Consider the following 17,154-nt stretch of genomic DNA (forward strand, 5'->3'; position numbering starts at 1 on the left):
TCAGCATCATATTTCGAAGAGTGAAGATTTTTGTATATGTTGTCTACGGCCCAGCTCCTTCCATGGTTAACTGTTTCACTCTCTATCGTTGCGCTCAAAACTGAAGGAGAGAGAGAGAGAGAATGCATAAAAAGGCAATGAGGTTAGTCTGCTGGCCACCCTGTACGAGGGAGATAGCGCGGGAATAATAGGAAAAGTGGAGTGGTAAGGCAGAGAGAGAAATAATAATATCTGTTTTTTTACGAGTCAGAACCACGATATGATTATGAGACATGCCGTAGTGAAGGGCTCCGGAAACCTCGACCATCTGGGTTTCTTTAACGTGCAATGACATCACGCAGTACACGGGCCTCTATTATTTCGCCCTCACCGAAATGCAACCGCCGCGGCCGGGATCGAACCCGCGACCTTCGGGTCAGCAGCCGAGCACCGTAACCATTGATCCACCGCGGAGGACGGAGAGAGAGAGACGAACACAAACGAAGCACGCGCGTACACTTAGCAGCAGGTGCTGTCAATGTAGGACCTCACAAGGGACCGTAGACCCGAGGAATATGAGCAGCGCAAATAAGCAGTTTCTCGCAAGGAGCTAGCTTTATTTCTTTTTCGTTTGGGGGGGGGGGGGAATGTCCCAGAACTATTCATTCTGACCGTTGGTCTAGCCCTGTGCACATAACCTGCCTCTCGTCGACACGTGGGCAGGCACGGGTAATGTGCGTGGCCACGTCGTCAAACACAAGCGCCGCACGGGGGAAGGGGGGAGGTCGGAAGGGGGCTGTCAATTGCAACAAGGAATGCATGTCAGTTAGAAAATGCGACATCCGTTCATCATGGTGCGTTCGCGTCGTGTTATGCAAAAACGGTAGATGTGCCGTGTGGGGTCCCTGAACAACGAACGTAAATGACACGTGGAGAAAGCGTTCGAGTTTCACAGAGGAAAATATACTAGGAGAATAGCAAGCATACGTATGTAAGGTGTGCTAGAGTGGCCGTGAATACGATGCGGCACAGACTCTGCTAATTGATAGTGACAGAAAGAAACAGCAATAAAAATCGTGCACAAAGAGTGGGAATAACAAGAACTACGTCTGCTCGCTACCTTGTATTGGGGACCTTAATACTGTGCCCAGAACGTCCTGTGGTCACTATAGATTATAGATTAGTAGAAGAGGGTGAAAACATAAAATTTAGTGAAGGGAGAACAGTTTTGAGTGTCACCACCGTAGTGAAATTTCTCTGCTCTCTATCACAGATGGTCACTTCGTCTGGAAACATTCCAGAACCATAGCAGCGTTTTTGTGGCATTTTAAGTGCCGCGTTGAAAGAAATAACGAGCTGAGTTCAAATACGAAACTTACATTTCGTCCCGTTTGAGTAGCCATGGCCTGCGAAAGCTCGCTCCAACTACTCCTGACACCGAGGATAGCGTCCAGGAATATGATAGGCGGCGCTTTGGTCGACCCAGCATCCTGCGGTTCGTAAAGCGTGTACGCTAGCGGGACGGCCTTTGACCTGAAAGAAAAAAAAAAAAAGCGGAAACTTCTTTTAATTTGAAAGTTTTCTCTCTATTACTGCATAAACCACGTGAAGCACGCATTTAACACGTACATATTTGTAATTTGTTGTGTTCGATGAAGTCTTAACAGGGATCTATGGTGCAGACTATATGCAGAGTCTCAGATACAAAGTCGGGTGGCTTGTGTATGTAGAACGAACCCGGGGAGTAGCTGAAAGCTCAGGGGGAAATTTTTTTCTGAAAGGGGGGGGGGAAGGGTATATGTACACACACACACACACGCACACGCACACGCACACGCACACTGTATACACATACGAAATGTCAAAACATTCGGGGGAGGGCGGGAGGGGGTTGAACCCTTCGAACCATCCCTCCTGGCTACGCAACTGTGTACGCCTTTCTGTATACACATGTACGAGATGTCAGTGCTGCCCATGTACGAGGTGAGGATGATTTTCACGGCAATAAAAACAAAAAAAGGAAACAAGTTTTTAGTCAGACATATGCTAACTGTAGGCTTTTGCTATCGAAAGTTCCCCTATCCACATAAGTAGGCGCGCGTAATGCCAGCATAAACTGAAACGTTAACAGTGAAAAAAGTAACGAGGATACTTCTCGCATGTAACTATGTATACATAAGAATGCGACGGACATTTTGTTCGTGGCTTGGTAAGAAGAGAGGAGCGAAGTGGGCCCTCTAAAAATGATTTGCATAAATTATCCTCTCTGCCTATTCGTAGAAGTTTGTTAAGCACAGTGTAGCCAAACGTGCACGTTTTGTATACGCCGAACACGCGATCACCCCCAGAAAGATGGACATGAAAACGCGATTGCATAGTGATGGTGGTATTAGATTTCTCGTTTGAATTAATGTTGATAATATGTCAAGGTGACCGGAATGTAGAAGCAAAAGCACGACGTCCCATGCTGATTACGGCGTAAAGTTATACATATTAAAGAGTGCATTTTGGACTCTAATAATAGATTCTGTGGATCACGGAAGGTCGTCCGAAGCTCGGCAAGCCAATTTGTACGTTCAAGCTAAACGAAACAATCTATATTACAGTCATTACTATAAATCATTACAACGTATGCAATGCTTACTTAACGATAAAAATACAACTCGACTCGGTTATTATAACTCAACTGCATCCGCAGGTATGTGTTTGCAGACTCCGCGCTCTGCACTATACTCTGTAATGAATGGTATAAGCCATACCTGAACATTCTCCGTGAAAAGAATATACGTCATCAGCTCTATTCCTTTATTTCGAAACCGTTAAGCGCACGAAGGCGGGAACAAGAAGACGACACACACAGCGCTCCGTGTATCATCTTCTTGTTCCCGTCTTCGTGCTCTTAACGGTTTCAAAATGTCATTGTACCAACTAGCTCGGACCCTGCCTCTGATTCAGTCTATTCCTTTAATTAAGCAAATCTCTCAATATCCTCTATTCTTGGGCTTGTGGGTTACTGCGCCTTCTTAGTCTGTCTCTAATCAGTAAAATATTGGACTATGAGTCAATGTCAATATCACTATATATTGCCCATATCAATGTAGCCAATGTCAACTTTAATAGTGTGATATTACTCGTGATGTTGCGCTATTGTAATATCGCTGGCCGTGATATTGTGCTTTCACGATCAGCCCACTTTTGCGGCCACGTCACATAGACATTCCGCGAGCCGATAAAGGTATGTCCGGGATAGCGACCATGCAGGGTCCTGATGGTCGCACTAAGGTAACCCCAGTACCTTGGCGTGCCTGCCCGCGCTTCGCTTGAAAAAAATGTGATCATGTTTTCAACATAACGTGAGAGGAGGAAACCGAGTGGGAATTGCCTGCATATCTCGCAAGGCTAGATCCGCCTTCAACCTTCAACATTCTCCTCCTCCTCCTCCTATTCACGCCGTCCGCCCACACACTGAACCATTCCTCCGTGGACTCGTGAGCCCTATGTACCAACCATGGTATGCGTCGGGGGTCCGTGCTACCGACGATTCGCGCAATCTTTTGCACCGCAGTTTTACCGGACGTATTCTGACGAACTGGCCAGAATGTGCACACTCATCTCCCTATCAGCAAGCTTTACACCTGCGTTCTACAGGTGTCGGTACACACACGTATGGAATAGTTTTCAAGTTGTCGCTGCGCGCACACCGCAGAAAGCGTCGCCGAAGGGCAACCGTGGCAAAGGGCGAGCTAACGAGTTCATTACAGCCGTCAGCGCCGTTAAAGATTAAATAAGAGAGCGCACATAACGAGAATAAACTTACGAGGAAACAGCAGTTTCGCACTGCTTCTGCGAGAAGCAGGATGATGAGACCGATTCTGCAGTGGGTGCAAACATGTCCGCACGTTGGCAGCGCTGGTGATCCTCGAGCCAAATAACGTTCTCACTATACGTCGATGTTGCCTTCCTCGCTGCCTATCACGTTTTCTCCCGCTTTCTATCACCATTTTACCCCGGTGTCAAATGCCAGGTAAGTGAGCGGTCTGGTCGACAACCTCGAGATCCCCACGAGGAGCATTTTTTTTATCGCCGAGCTGCTCGGATAATATATATATATTTTTTTTTGCAAGCCGCAGGAGTCTTGCGAGGATCTCTGGCTATCTGGTTCCCCCTCGTGGACACACGGCCGGTCGGTTTGGGTTCTTAAGGCGAATGCCTTAGATGCCTCATCAGACGCGAAAATTGACCGTCGGCGTCGGCGGCGTCAACACGAGTGATGCAAAAATCATCATCACAAGGTGACGTCACCGTGCGACGTCATCATACGTCTCAGATCGCCATTTCAATCTGTGAGAGCACATCTCGGGCATCCAAATTTTGATGTGAGATAAATAGTACCACGGGCGGTGAAAATTAAACCGAGTGATCACGAGGACGAAAGTTAAAGTATCTGCTTGACGTGCAGTTGCGTGCCAGTGCGAATTACACGAGACTACCTTCAAGGATGCTGTGCAGTGCCAAAGCCAAACATTATTTCGGGGGGGGGGGGGGGGGGGGTGTTAAACCATACTTTCTGTATGTGCGTGTGGCAAGTATATTACTCATGCAAAGCAGAAAAGAAAAAAAATTAAGGGAGCTTCGCGTTACGGGTGCCAAGCCTGAAGGAAGTGTGGAGCTGGGCAGCCCTCTTTGTTTCCCTTCGGTTTTCTCTTTTAGATGCGAAGCATCTTATGGCGGAGTTCAAACGGCGTGTGGCGTGACCACCCTTACTGCGCATGCGCAAACCCTCTCCACACACCTCCTCTTCACTCCCCCTCCCCCCTCTCCACACACCCCACCCCCCCCTCTCCACTCCCCCTCCTCGTTTAGATAAAAGGCTCGCGTCAGGTCGTACACACGCTCAGTCACTGCGCCGGCTGCGCCGGTGTCATGAGTTCCGACGTCAACGTCGGCACCAGTTGCAGTAATACCTTCACGACTTCCGAGATCGCGGAGCAGTGGATGGAGCAGCTGAAGGCCCGACGCGCCGAAGCGTAACCTAAACGTCGGCACGCGGACCCCGAGCTCCGGGCTAGGAAAGCCCGGCGCAAATGGCAACGCCGGCGGGAAACTGCTACGTATGAAACACGGGCTCGGCAACGCACCCGCGGACGCTGCGTATGCAGTGTCCTTTGGTTATATGCAGTGCCCACATGCGGTGCCCGGCGTCTAAAACGCCGACTTCACGGCAGTCTAGAGCTGCCACCTTGCCAAGTGCATTTGATAGGTCTTGTTGTCCCGAGTACTGTGGTTCACACTTTGTAAGTAAAACCAGAGTCATTCAATTCTCTTTAGGGTCACGAAACTACACTGTCACGCTATGGGCGTGCTTCATACGCTGCTCGAAAATGCCGCAACGCGCCGCCGCTGCGCCACAGAGGCGATCGTCTGCGCCGTCCGCGTATTGAAATACTCGCGCTGTGCGAGACAAGCAGCTGGATATGATATGTTTAAGTTAGCGGAAACGTCTCAGGACTAGAATGTCTAACAGATGTTGCGTGCCGCGGTGCCGTTCTGGCTACAAGGGAACCAAAAAGGTACGTACGTGTCGTTATTTCCTTTACGGTTAGACAGCAGCGCGAGAAATGGAAGCGGCCCATACCGCGGCAGGAAAGTGGCGATTTCAACTTTGAGTCGAAGTATACACGTGTGTGTGCGAACCATTACGACGCCTCGGACATTGTCACTGCGTATGTCTTTAACATCAACGGCGACTCCGTGTCCCTGAAACGCGACAAACCAACGCCGAAGGCTGACGCCGTTCCAAGGATTTTTGAAGGACTTCCTTCGTATCTCCACGAAGCGCAAACCTCGATCTCGCTCATCGGCAATGCGACCACCATGCAAACGACCACGTGAGCCGTCGTGTGAAGAGCTCTGAGCATCGCCGACGCCCTGTTTAGACCGCACCGCAGACGCACGAATGGGCGTGTAACAGCTCGCATTTTCCCCTATGTTTACAACTGGCACCACTGGCACTTTGCTGCGAATGCACGGTGTTTAACTTGACGGAAATGTTAAAAAGGTGTACCTATCGTAGCGTCGTAGTGTTGAGACGAAAGGAGCTTGCGAGGCCGCGGCGGTCGCATTTCGATGGGGGCGAGATGCAACAAACACCAGTGCGCTGAGAATTAGGTACATGTAAAAGGACCCTATGTGGCAAAAATCATTCACAAGTCCCCCGCTACGGCGTTCGTAATTATATATCTTGGTATTCTTTCGTTAATCCCCGAAGTTTTGTATTTTTTCGGCTGATACCACCGCGAGCTGCATGTTTTGAGCTGGTATTTTTTCCTGTCGGGTGCTCATTTTAAAGCAGAAAACGCGTTCAGGAATGTACTTATGGATGCCGAGTGCTAAAAGTAAAAGCGTGAAAGCAAAGCGACCGTTGCGGGAGTTTAGAAAGCTAAAACACCGAGGCTGTCCCACACACAACACCAGCGATAGCAGCGTTCGCATCGCCTCTCAAGCACATCTGCGCCTCTGGCGTCGGCCGCTGGCTCACATGAAACTGACGCGGCAGTTTCGTGACCACAACAAGCACTGAATGACTCTGGTAAAATACTTGGGCGTACCGAGAGAAAATTAGAGGAGTATGCTAATAATAATAATATCTGGGGTTTAACGTCCCAAAACCACGATATGATTATGAGAGACGCCGTAGTGGAGGGCTCTGGGAATTTCGACCACCTGGGGTTCTTTAACGTGCACCTAAATCTAAGTACACGGGCCTCAGACATTTTCGCCTCCATCGAAAATGCAGCCGCCGCGGCCGGGATTCGATCCCGCGACCTTCGGGTCAGCAGTCGAGCGCCATAACCACTAGACCACCGTGGCGGGGCTAGAGGAGTATGCTAACTGCTACGAAAAATAAATCTGCGCTTACATGCTAGACGTCGCTGGCAGTTCAGGCGTGACCACACGTACGCTTTGCAGCGCGTCAGCGCGTGGCTTTTAGCAGTGGCGCGGCGCCGCGTCTAAACGCCACGCGCTGACGCTCCGCAACGGCGTGTGGTCCGCCTCTTCAGAGTCGACAAATCGCAGCTGGAGTCATGTGATGCACACATCTGAGGCATGCACACGGTGAATATGACCCAGAAGTAAAGTCAATTATACCTGAGCTCCGACGTTCCCTTGATAAGAAATCTGACACACCAGTCATTACAGCGCATGGCACATATCCAAATAGGGAAATTTTCAGCCATGCCATTTCTACACAGGAAGACGCAGCTGAATAAGACACCGGCTTTTAAAAACTTGTCCATTAGGCGCTTGGGCACCTACTCTGGAGCAAAATGTGGGCTAACCTTCCGAGGCTAATAAAAGGAAGTCATTATCGTGCGTTACTAAGCAAGCAAAACATGGGATAACCTTGCGAAGCTAATAGAAGGAAGTTATTTTCATGCGTTACTAAGCAAGCAAAATATGGTATAACCTTGCGAAGCTAACAGAAGGAAGTTGTTATATTAAGGAAGCAAAATGTGGGATAACCTTCCGCGAAGCTTATAAAAGGAAGTTATTATCATGCGTTATTAAGTAAGCTGCAATTTATGGTGTCTACGTTTCAATGGTGTAGCGTTACAATAACAGACAGACAGACAGACAGACAGACAGACAGACAGACAGACAGACAGACAGACAGACAGACAGACAGACAGACAGACAGACAGACAGACAGACAGACAGACAGACAGACAGACAGACAGACAGACAGACAGACAGATAGATAGATAGATAGATAGATAGATAGATAGATAGATAGATAGATAGATAGATAGATAGATAGATAGATAGATAGATAGATAGATAGATAGATAGATAGATAGATAGATAGATAGATAGATAGATAGATAGATAGATAGATAGATAGATAGATAGATAGATAGATAGATAGATAGATCACGGTCACTCCTGCTGCTCGCGGTCACTTCGCAATAGCTGTTATCTCATTCAACAAACACGACCACAATTCGAGGCTATACAGCCACTTAATTTTGTTCTTGAAAAAAGCAGCCATTCTTCATCGCCGTCAGCTGCAATGACTTACGTGGTTGACATCCCTCGATGGTTTTCGCCTGACATTGGCGTTTGATCTAAGCGAGCTAGCGTAAATGTGAGCGATTGCCTCTGTGCGTTATATATTTGTAGGACATGTGTGGCGAAGAGTGGCGCTCACGAAGTGTTTTGCACTTCACATCGTAATGGCCGGCAACTCCTCGTGCGACGACTGTGGTCGCGAGGATACCCTTCCAACACATTCTGAGTGTCGCGACGTGTCATTAGTCTATTGAAATGGAAAGACTATTTACATCCAAATTATCTACAGAAAGCGACCCCCGGCTGTAGGAGGGTTGTCCCCTCGCGCTCAGAATAATAATCCATCGGTCAGTCACTCCACGTTATCTTGCTGGGAAATGCGATCCTTCAGTCCCACGATATGTATGCGTGCTGGACAGCGCTGATAAAAAGACGAAGACGCGCCATGCAGGGTGTTGCTTTACGAGGTTAGCGGGAGATAATAGAGAGTGACGGTTCGTATACGGGTGGAACCTGCGAGTGCGTGTTTTTTTTTTTTTTTTTTTGCATACGAACTCGTAACGGTCGAGCTCAGCCCAAATACACCAGCCTAAAACACGACATCTTCTTACCTCTTTGTTAAAATTGTAGGCATTTGTTTATCTGAAAAGAAGAAACGCATTCCTAAGATATTTCGTTCGAAAAAGATACAACTGAACCTCGTTATAACCAACACTGATATAGTGAATTTTCGGTTATAGCGAACTAAGTACGAACTGTGGTTGGACAAGCTACATTTCATTAACATTTATTCTTTTTATAATGAAACCGAAAACGCGAGAGCCACAGCAGTATCGGATGTAACGAAGTAACATTTGATTCGCGCAAGGTACAGAATTCGGAAGGTGGCACATAAAGTAAAATAAATATTGCAAGACAATTCCCCACCACATTTTTTAATCGTTTGTACACCATTCTCCAAATAAATGTGAATGCAGCCGTTTTGTCAAACGAACTTTGTGATGTTATAATTTCACCGTATCATGATCCAGTCAATTATGCTTGAAATGTTTTGAATCTCCCAACCACACTGTCATATAACAGGTACATTAGCCTTCGATGATACTCTCATGTCTATCCTTACGCAAAAGTTCACTGAGATCGGACGAAGGTCGCGGCGGGAGCACGTGGCTGAAAAAGGGTGTCTTGCCAATCCCACTTCGTCAACGCACTCGTTGATTTAGTGAAAGCAACACCAAGCCACAGTCAGCAAATCACCGTTGTCTCGAGTCTAGAGAGTTCCGTCCAGTCTATGCGGTCGTGTGTGCTGTATACTTGGTGCGTTCCAAAAGGATTTTATGTCTGCATTGCGTTGCCATGAAGTCCCTCACGAGGTCAACGAACTCTTCCGTCTTATCGTTGTGCACCCAGTGGTTGGCGCCTTTCACGGTAACGAGGCGTGCGTTGGGAAATATCTTCTTGATGTCATTGAGGTCATCTGCCCTGTGAAAGACAAAACAAAACAGCATTCGGTTTAGCCAAGCCAAGCCCCCAGAGAACGCACGAGACAAAATTTAACTAGCTTTGAAAAAACTTGCGCAGTTTGCACTAAGTCGTGCATGGCTGGGTCACAGCTGAGCTGGTGGGCGCCTTGCTGGTCCTGGCTTGGCTCGCCTCTTTCTTCCCCAACCCTTGCTATACTATACCATACATGGCTATGCTCGCTCCCTTTTTTCAATCTTTTTTTTTTGTGTGTCTGTTTCTTTCTATCTCTTTCTGTCTCTCTCTTTCTTTCTGTGTCCTTCTGTCTTTTTTCTTTTCCTTCCCTTCCTTGCTGTTCTTTTTTTTTCTATTCCTCTTTCTTTCTATGTCCTACTTTTTCTCTCCCTGTAGTCGTTCTCTCGCCTTCTATTTGTTTCTCTCTTTGTTCCCTTTCTTTCTATTTCTCTCTTTTTCTTTCCTTATTAGTCTTTCCTTCTCTCTCTCACTCTCTGTACTCGTTCTCCCCTCCTCCTTTCCGTCCTCCTCGCCCTGACATCTCTCGTCCTCACCCTCATTTCCTGTTCCCACCCCCTTGCTATAATATACCATAGAAGGATATATGTTATACTATGTTGGCGTGCCTGGATAGCCAAGTGGTTAAGACGCTCGCCTGCGGATCGTGGGGACGCGGGTTCGAATTTCGCCTCGCTAAGAATTTCTCGCTTTCTCTATCTTTCTTTCTCTCTCCCTGTACTCGCTCTCTCGCCCATCAGAGTTATTGCATCGCACGCGGGACAATCGTCGCGCGTGTTCTGGGGGCGAAGCAGAAGAGGAAGAAGAGGAAGGCGATGAAGAAGAGGACGAAGAGGGCGCGTGCCGGTTCATGATGATGATAATTTTCTATCTACGACGCACGGCCAACCTCGACCATAATAGCTCTGTTGTAAAAGCCACATTTTCACCGCAAGGGCGAAGCAATGAATGCGGTAGCAACAAATTGGAATGTTATAAGAAGAAAGGCTAGCAGCTCGCTCCTTTTAGCATCCGATGTGGTGTAACTCATAGAAACTTTGGCGTAAGGAAACGTAGCAGCTGCAGTGAGCGAAGCGATCTTCGTGCTGTCTATCGCTTCAAGGCAAACTGAGCGGCACGAACACAAGACGTATACAAAGGTATGAGTCATACGTCTGCTTATCATCCCTGTCAAGGTAGGGCGGGCGCGATCGCGCCGGCAGTTGCCGGTGCCGGCGCTTTCCTTCTCCGCTTGAGCCGCGAACGTCCGCTGCTCTCGCACGTTTTCACTCGCACATAAAAGATACGACGCGATGCGCAGGGCCATGTTATCGCTTTTGGACTTTATGCGGAACCTCGCGGCGACAGCTACTGGCAAAAATGCGCCTGGTGTTTCCATATAATTGCTATCCGGATAAAGCCGTGGCAGGCCCAACACGCCCTATTGGAATGAACATACCACGAAGCTTCTTCGCGTCTGCATCATTCATCCAAACCTCAGATTTGCGCGAGGCTTTAAAGGCTTGTATCATCCACTCTCTGTAAAGGTGTACCATGTCCACGGTGTCCACGATCATCTCTTATCATGGTTGTCTCATAGATATTCCTTGGCTATGCTATAACCGGAAGTGACGTGTTGACCGGAAGAAAGTCAGGCACTGACCGTAATTGAATACCGGAAGTCACTTGGCCGAGTTGATGTGGCATAACGGATGTTAGGCGTTATCGCGTTTGATCTGCTGCAATTTATTAAGTGTGACCATATTCGGCTAGACATTCACCGAAATCCAGCAGCAGCTGCAGCAGTACCATCAGCAATATCTGACGGAGTTCACAAAAAAACGTTTGCTTTAAAGGGAAATTGTCACGTCGTTTGTTTTTAGATGCAACCAGTAATACGTGCTCTTTCGTGAGGTTTATAGATTCGTCGGCTGCGACGAACAGTGCGTCCATGTTGGAACGTCCGTTGTCGATGTAGTGAGGATCTGCCAATGACGGGATGTTACTCCTGAGCGCCTTGTGGTTGGGCTGCCATTCGTACGAACAAGGTCCCTTGCGAACGTTGGCCAGCAAGCCGCTACGGACGTATGGTTTCTGCCGAAGGACATCGAACGCAACGTATTACAAATACTGTACCGATATTCGAGAAAAAGAAATGCGTGCAAACTCAATTAGTGCCAGAAGGGTGTTTATGCTGGGCTTTCTGGAACATCTGAACTTCGGATGAACTGCGCGGTCCTGTTACCTTCCTAGACCCGTCCTCGCGCAGTTCACCCAAGCTTCACTCGTTAGACTGAGACTGAATGAAATCAAAGGAACATTTTTTAGCCATTTCGTTGTACTGGCTTCTGCTCCCTCTTTCCCACGCTTAACTGACTCCTCTGGTTGAAGACGACATTTGCGAATTACCATCTAGGCCTTCAATTAAGCATACCTTTTTCAATTTTGCGCAGACGTCACGACTAACATAGCATTCATTCCGTTTAAGTCTATTCTCGGTGCAACGTCCATTTATCGCCACAAATCTGCGCAACTGTTTCACTTAAGAAAAAGTGAGCTTCTCCGAAAGACAGTGACAGTTTCGAATGCGATAGCCACCAATTCTCATCTCATACGAGGAAAGCATAGTAGCTCGCTCCTTTAGGAAACGTGGCCGCTGCAGCGTGTGCAGTGACTTTCGTGCTGTCTATGGCCTCAACGCAAACCTCAAGACCTCTTTCTCCGCTCCGTAGACCCTGACTTAAAAACAAGACTTCCGAATCACCTTCCTCGTCACCTTGAGACACTTTATCATCGTCTTCGCCTCAACGCAGCATTCACCAATAGCTACATGTGCCGCCTTGGTTTGACCACTGACCCATACTGTGATAACTGTGGTGCTCTAGAAACAATAGAACATATTTTATTATATTGCCAGGCATACAGAGATGAAAGAACTTGTATCGAAAGTAGAATATGCTCAACTTTCCAAGCACCGCTAGATCTCAGGAATATACTCGGACCTACGTCTTCTCCTTCTCAGCAACGTAAAATTTTAAAATTTCTGTTCCGATTCCTCGAGGACATTCACCGAATTGATAAACTGTAAATTAACTTACATCAACATCATTACGTTGTGACATGTACATACCACGATCATATTATCTTCTTTTTTTTTCCTTCTTTTCTGCCCTCCTCCTCCTAGGGCCTTTCTGTCCTCACTCCCCTCCCCTATACAGAGTAGCATGTAGGCGCCTTTAGGTACGCCGGCAGAATTCTCTGTTTTTCATTAAAGAGCTTTCTCTCTCTCTCTCTTTGCGATGAGAGCACAACACATAACAAAGGTATTCGCCGTCTGCTGATCACCTCTAAAGATACGCACTCGACCGCGAGTGATAACGCCAGGGCTGCCATATATAGTCATAGGCGAGCGCGCAGTGGGGCAGCGCCCTCCCTCCCCCCCAATCATCTAAAGGGGGGCTTCGATTCTTCCCACACCTTTGCTCAGTCGTACCTGTCACGTCATTGGTTAATGTGCGGGGTTATGACCACGCATTGTTCTTTGGCGGTAATCGCGGCCGAGGACCACTGACGTTGCGTTCTCAGAAACTGTTTACGTCTCACCTTTACACGAAAGCCGTGTACCAATAACAGGCCACTGCGAGAGCAACGTCACGCTCTTTTTTTTACTGAAATAAAAAATAAATCAAGGAGTTGTTGCCGCCATTTCTTGTCGACGGCTACCCCCCCCCCCTTTCCACTTCCTTTTCATTATTGCATTATTGCAAACAGGGGGGGGGGGGTTCACAGCTGTGATGCTTTGCCCCCCCCCCCCTAATGGAGAACCCTGCTATGGTCCAGGGGTGTAGCCAAGGGGGAGGGGGGTTGGTGCTTCAACCCCCCTCCCAAGAATTTTCAATTTTGCTTGCGTATATATACACGCACACATACAAACGCACGCACGAACATACACAAAATATGATTGAACCACCCCTGAAAAAAATTTCTGGCTACGCCCCTGCTATGCTCGTAGTACGCATTTCCTTCCAGAGGCGTGCAGCCCCTCTCCCCCCACTTCCGGCTCTTATCACCACGCGCCTTTCGTTCGACGGAGGCGGCCGGCTTGTTTTATGTCTCTTTAAGCAGCATTCGTTGGCAGTCTCGCGCGCTTTCGCTCGCACATGTAACATACGACGCGCGTGCCGATATAAAGCTCAAATCGACAAGATTTGGGCTTTATGCAGAACATGACGACGACGGTAAAAAATGCACTTGGAGTGTCCATGTGATTGCTATCGCAATAAAAAGCAAATTATATAGATAGTGACGATTACTGGCCACAAGCTGGCTGAATTCGTACTGCGTTGTCCGTCGTGCGTAGAACAATTTTAAACGACCCGGCATGGTAGCTTGGGTTCTGAGGTGTTGCGTTGCTAAGCACGATGTCGCGGGTTCGATTCCCGGTATTGGCAACCACACTTCGATGGGTGGGGGTGCGAAATGCAACAAACAGATGGTCAAAAATCAATCCGGAATTCCCAACTACAGCGTACCTCGTGATGATGTGGCGGTTTGGGCACGATGCAAAGCGCCAGAACACAATATTTTAAATTTAGCTCACGGTCACTTGCGTGCTGAGGTATTGATCGGCCACCTGAAGCGCCTGCTCTAGGCTCATGTCAGGCGACAGCAACGAGAAGATGTGCTCCATTGCGTTCATTTGCCAAGGCAACCATTCGGCAACCAACGCTGGCGGCACGGCGATTGCTGCGGAGTCCACCGCGACCAGGCGCTCCACCACGGAAGGCTGTAAGAATTTAAAGGTAAAGAATATACAAAGAGCGCAATGAGAACAGAAAATTGAGAAGCCATTCCACTATGTGAAAGTAGATGACCGGCGAAGCTGTCTAGACACGACACAGAAGTGACAATGAATTTCGAGGCATTGCTGATCAGACACTGAGTCTAAATCCGAAATGTCTGTCCAGAAAGTGCCTTTTGAAGTTAGTGTATATGCTCCTTTGAAGTCTTTCATTTGAGCAGGATACGTCTTTCTGACGCGACATGCGTCGTCTTTTTTATTGCGATAGCAATTTTATGGACAGTCTCGGCTGAATTTTGCCGTCGCCGTCATGCACCGTATATGTATAAGTATGTATATATATATATAAGCCCCAAAGAAAAATAATTCAGAAAAATGCTTCCGAAGCGCGGAATCGAACCAGGGACCTCTTGCTCCGCAGCGAGTGGCGCTAACCGCTACGCCACGAAACGCAGATCCTCCACGTAGCTAACGGCGAGCGTTATATACACACCTTTTACCGCTGGACGGACTCAGAGACGGCCGGCACTTATAAGAGTTTCTTCATTACCCGCGAGATGGCGCTAGGAGCACGACGGGCGCATATAAAAGTCGTCGGCGAGCTCGCTCGCTTCTTCGTCTATTTGCGCAGGGAGAACCTTGCCCTTCGGCTGTCTGCTCGCGCGGTTTTCTCGTGGTGAGGGGAAGAGGGGTGTTTCAAGCTTTCACCGTGACGTCCGCGCTCATGTTACGGAGCGTACTAAAGTCACTAGACCTCAAGGGACACCGCTAAACGAACAAGCAGAAGATGAGCGCGAACTATCAAATGTCACAGCTCGCACTTGAAGCACGCTAGTTTCTTTCGCTGCTTCGGCCGCCTTTGCAACAGGAGCGCTGTTCAAACTGAGAGTATCCATTGGCGAGCCTCACTTCGTATAGCATTAGTTTCTTGCTATCGCATTCATTGCTTCGCACTTGCGGCGAAACTGTGACTTTTTATTATAGGCACATACGTTGGTGTCTGACGCCCGCGTGTTCCCTTCGTAATTTTTAGTGGACCAATGGTCAGTAGTGTGCAGTGGCGTAGCCAAGGGGTGCCACACCGTGCCCATGCCTCCCCCGAAATGTCTTTTTCCCATGGGATACAGTGCACAAAATGACACTCCACCACTCTTATCTGGCCAGACCCCATGTCGGATCAAGAAGTTTTAAGCTACCTGAATTATCGTTATTAAAATAAGCGTGTGTTAGTCTTTGGGTCACATTTTAGCCGTTTCCATTTAAGAAAACGTCAACAAGAGAAGGAATCGAGGCGGCATTCACACGTGCGTTCTGGATTTTATTCAATAACTGCTCGCAAACTACGGTCGTAGTTTCTCTTCGCGCGTTTTCTGGCCCACCAAGTGTCTTCTCGCGGCAAGAGTGATGCTATTGATACTGAACGATTATTCGCTAACACAACGGAAATCAATGTCCTCTTCAGTGTCCTTATAAGTGAGAATAAGTTGATCGGTGAAGCATGCACCAAGCCCTGAGTAACCTAGGAAACGCGCCGATGTCCAGAGATTCCCGGATGGACAACCTGTTCTCTGCAGTGGAGCTTCAGGCAGCTTTGGCAGCATGCAAGCGTTCGTCATCACCAGGGCCTGATGGCGTCACCTACATGGCCCTTTGTAACCTCGGACAAGCAGCTCGGCGTGCCCTCCTAGCGGTATGCAACGACTCGTGGTGTAACGGAATGGTTCCTCCTTCGTGGAAGTCCAGCCGAATCGTCCCCCTGCTCAAACCAGGTAAAGCTTCTCTGGACTTGGCCTCCTATCGACCCATCGCGCTTGCCAGCTGTTTTGGAAAGGTGATGGAGAGGATGATACTGACTCGCATAGAGTGGTACATGGAGCATAACAAGATATACCCTGATGCTATGACCGGTTTTCGGCGTGGACGGTCTTCTATAGATAATGTTATTGACCTTCTCACGTCTGTGCAGCAACAAAAAAGCATGAAGAGATTATCTGCGGCAGGGGCGTAGCCAGAAATTTTTTTCGGGGGGAGTTCAACCATACTTTATGTATGTTCGTGCGTGCGTTTGTATGTGTGCGTGTATATATATATACGCAAGCAAAACTAAAAAATTTCGGGGGGGGGGGGGGTTGAACCCCCCAACCCCCCTCACTTGGCTACGCCCCTGATCTGCGGCAATGTTCTTGGACGTGAAAGGCGCATATGACAATGTATTGCATGAAGCCATCCTGGACGCCTTGGGTAACATTGGATTGGGGGGCCGCGTCTATCATTGGATTTACAGCTGTTTGGAGGACAGAACCTTCTTTGTTCAGACAGAAGATGGTACAACAACGCAACATTGTACTTGTCGCGGCGTACCTCAAGGTGGAGTCCTGAGCCCCATACTCTTTAAACTTGCGCTCATCGGTCTTGTTGACGTTCTTCCGCGGTCTGTGCATCTGTCAATATACGCAGACGACATCTGCATCTGGGCGTCAGGGGTTACGCGTCTACACGTACGAGCCAGGCTTCAGCGAGCGGCTACACTGACGGCAAACTACCTCCAAGGACGGGGACTGGAACTGTCGTCTGAGAAATGCTCAGTGGTTGCGTTTACGCGCAAGGTAATGACCCCATACGTCATCAAAATCAATGGCCGCACCATCAGCTACGTGAAGACCCACCGTTTCCTGGGAGTAATCGTAGATCGCGACTTGTCCTGGAGCCCCCAGATCGCCTACATGAAAAAGAAGCTCGAAATGATCACACACGTCCTAAGGTTTCTTGCGGGAAAATCATGGGGTGCATCTGTACGAGCGATGCTTCAACTGTATACTGCACTTTTCCTC

At 48.3% G+C, this 17,154-nt stretch overlaps 1 protein-coding gene across 2 annotated transcripts in view; it reads right to left on the minus strand.

The window, feature by feature from the left end:
* LOC119389988 (protein ABHD11) overlaps positions 1 to 17,154 on the minus strand; it is a 76,402-nt gene that overhangs the window by 22,154 nt on the left and 37,094 nt on the right. Inside the window, exons 1-2 of one of the 2 annotated variants that reach the window (XM_037657478.2) lie at positions 3,797 to 3,880; positions 1,359 to 1,512 (exon numbers count right to left, since the gene is read on the minus strand). The exons of the other annotated variant lie outside the window; for it this stretch is intronic. Coding sequence (XP_037513406.1) covers positions 1,359 to 1,512; positions 3,797 to 3,870 — 228 coding nt within the window. The 5' untranslated portion in view covers positions 3,871 to 3,880. Of the gene's footprint in view, positions 1 to 1,358; positions 1,513 to 3,796; positions 3,881 to 17,154 lie in introns of those variants that run through there. 2 annotated transcript variants of the gene reach the window in all.

The sequence above is a fragment of the Rhipicephalus sanguineus genome, chromosome 4 (assembly GCF_013339695.2).
Source record: "Rhipicephalus sanguineus isolate Rsan-2018 chromosome 4, BIME_Rsan_1.4, whole genome shotgun sequence".
Lineage (NCBI taxonomy): Eukaryota > Metazoa > Arthropoda > Arachnida > Ixodida > Ixodidae > Rhipicephalus > Rhipicephalus sanguineus.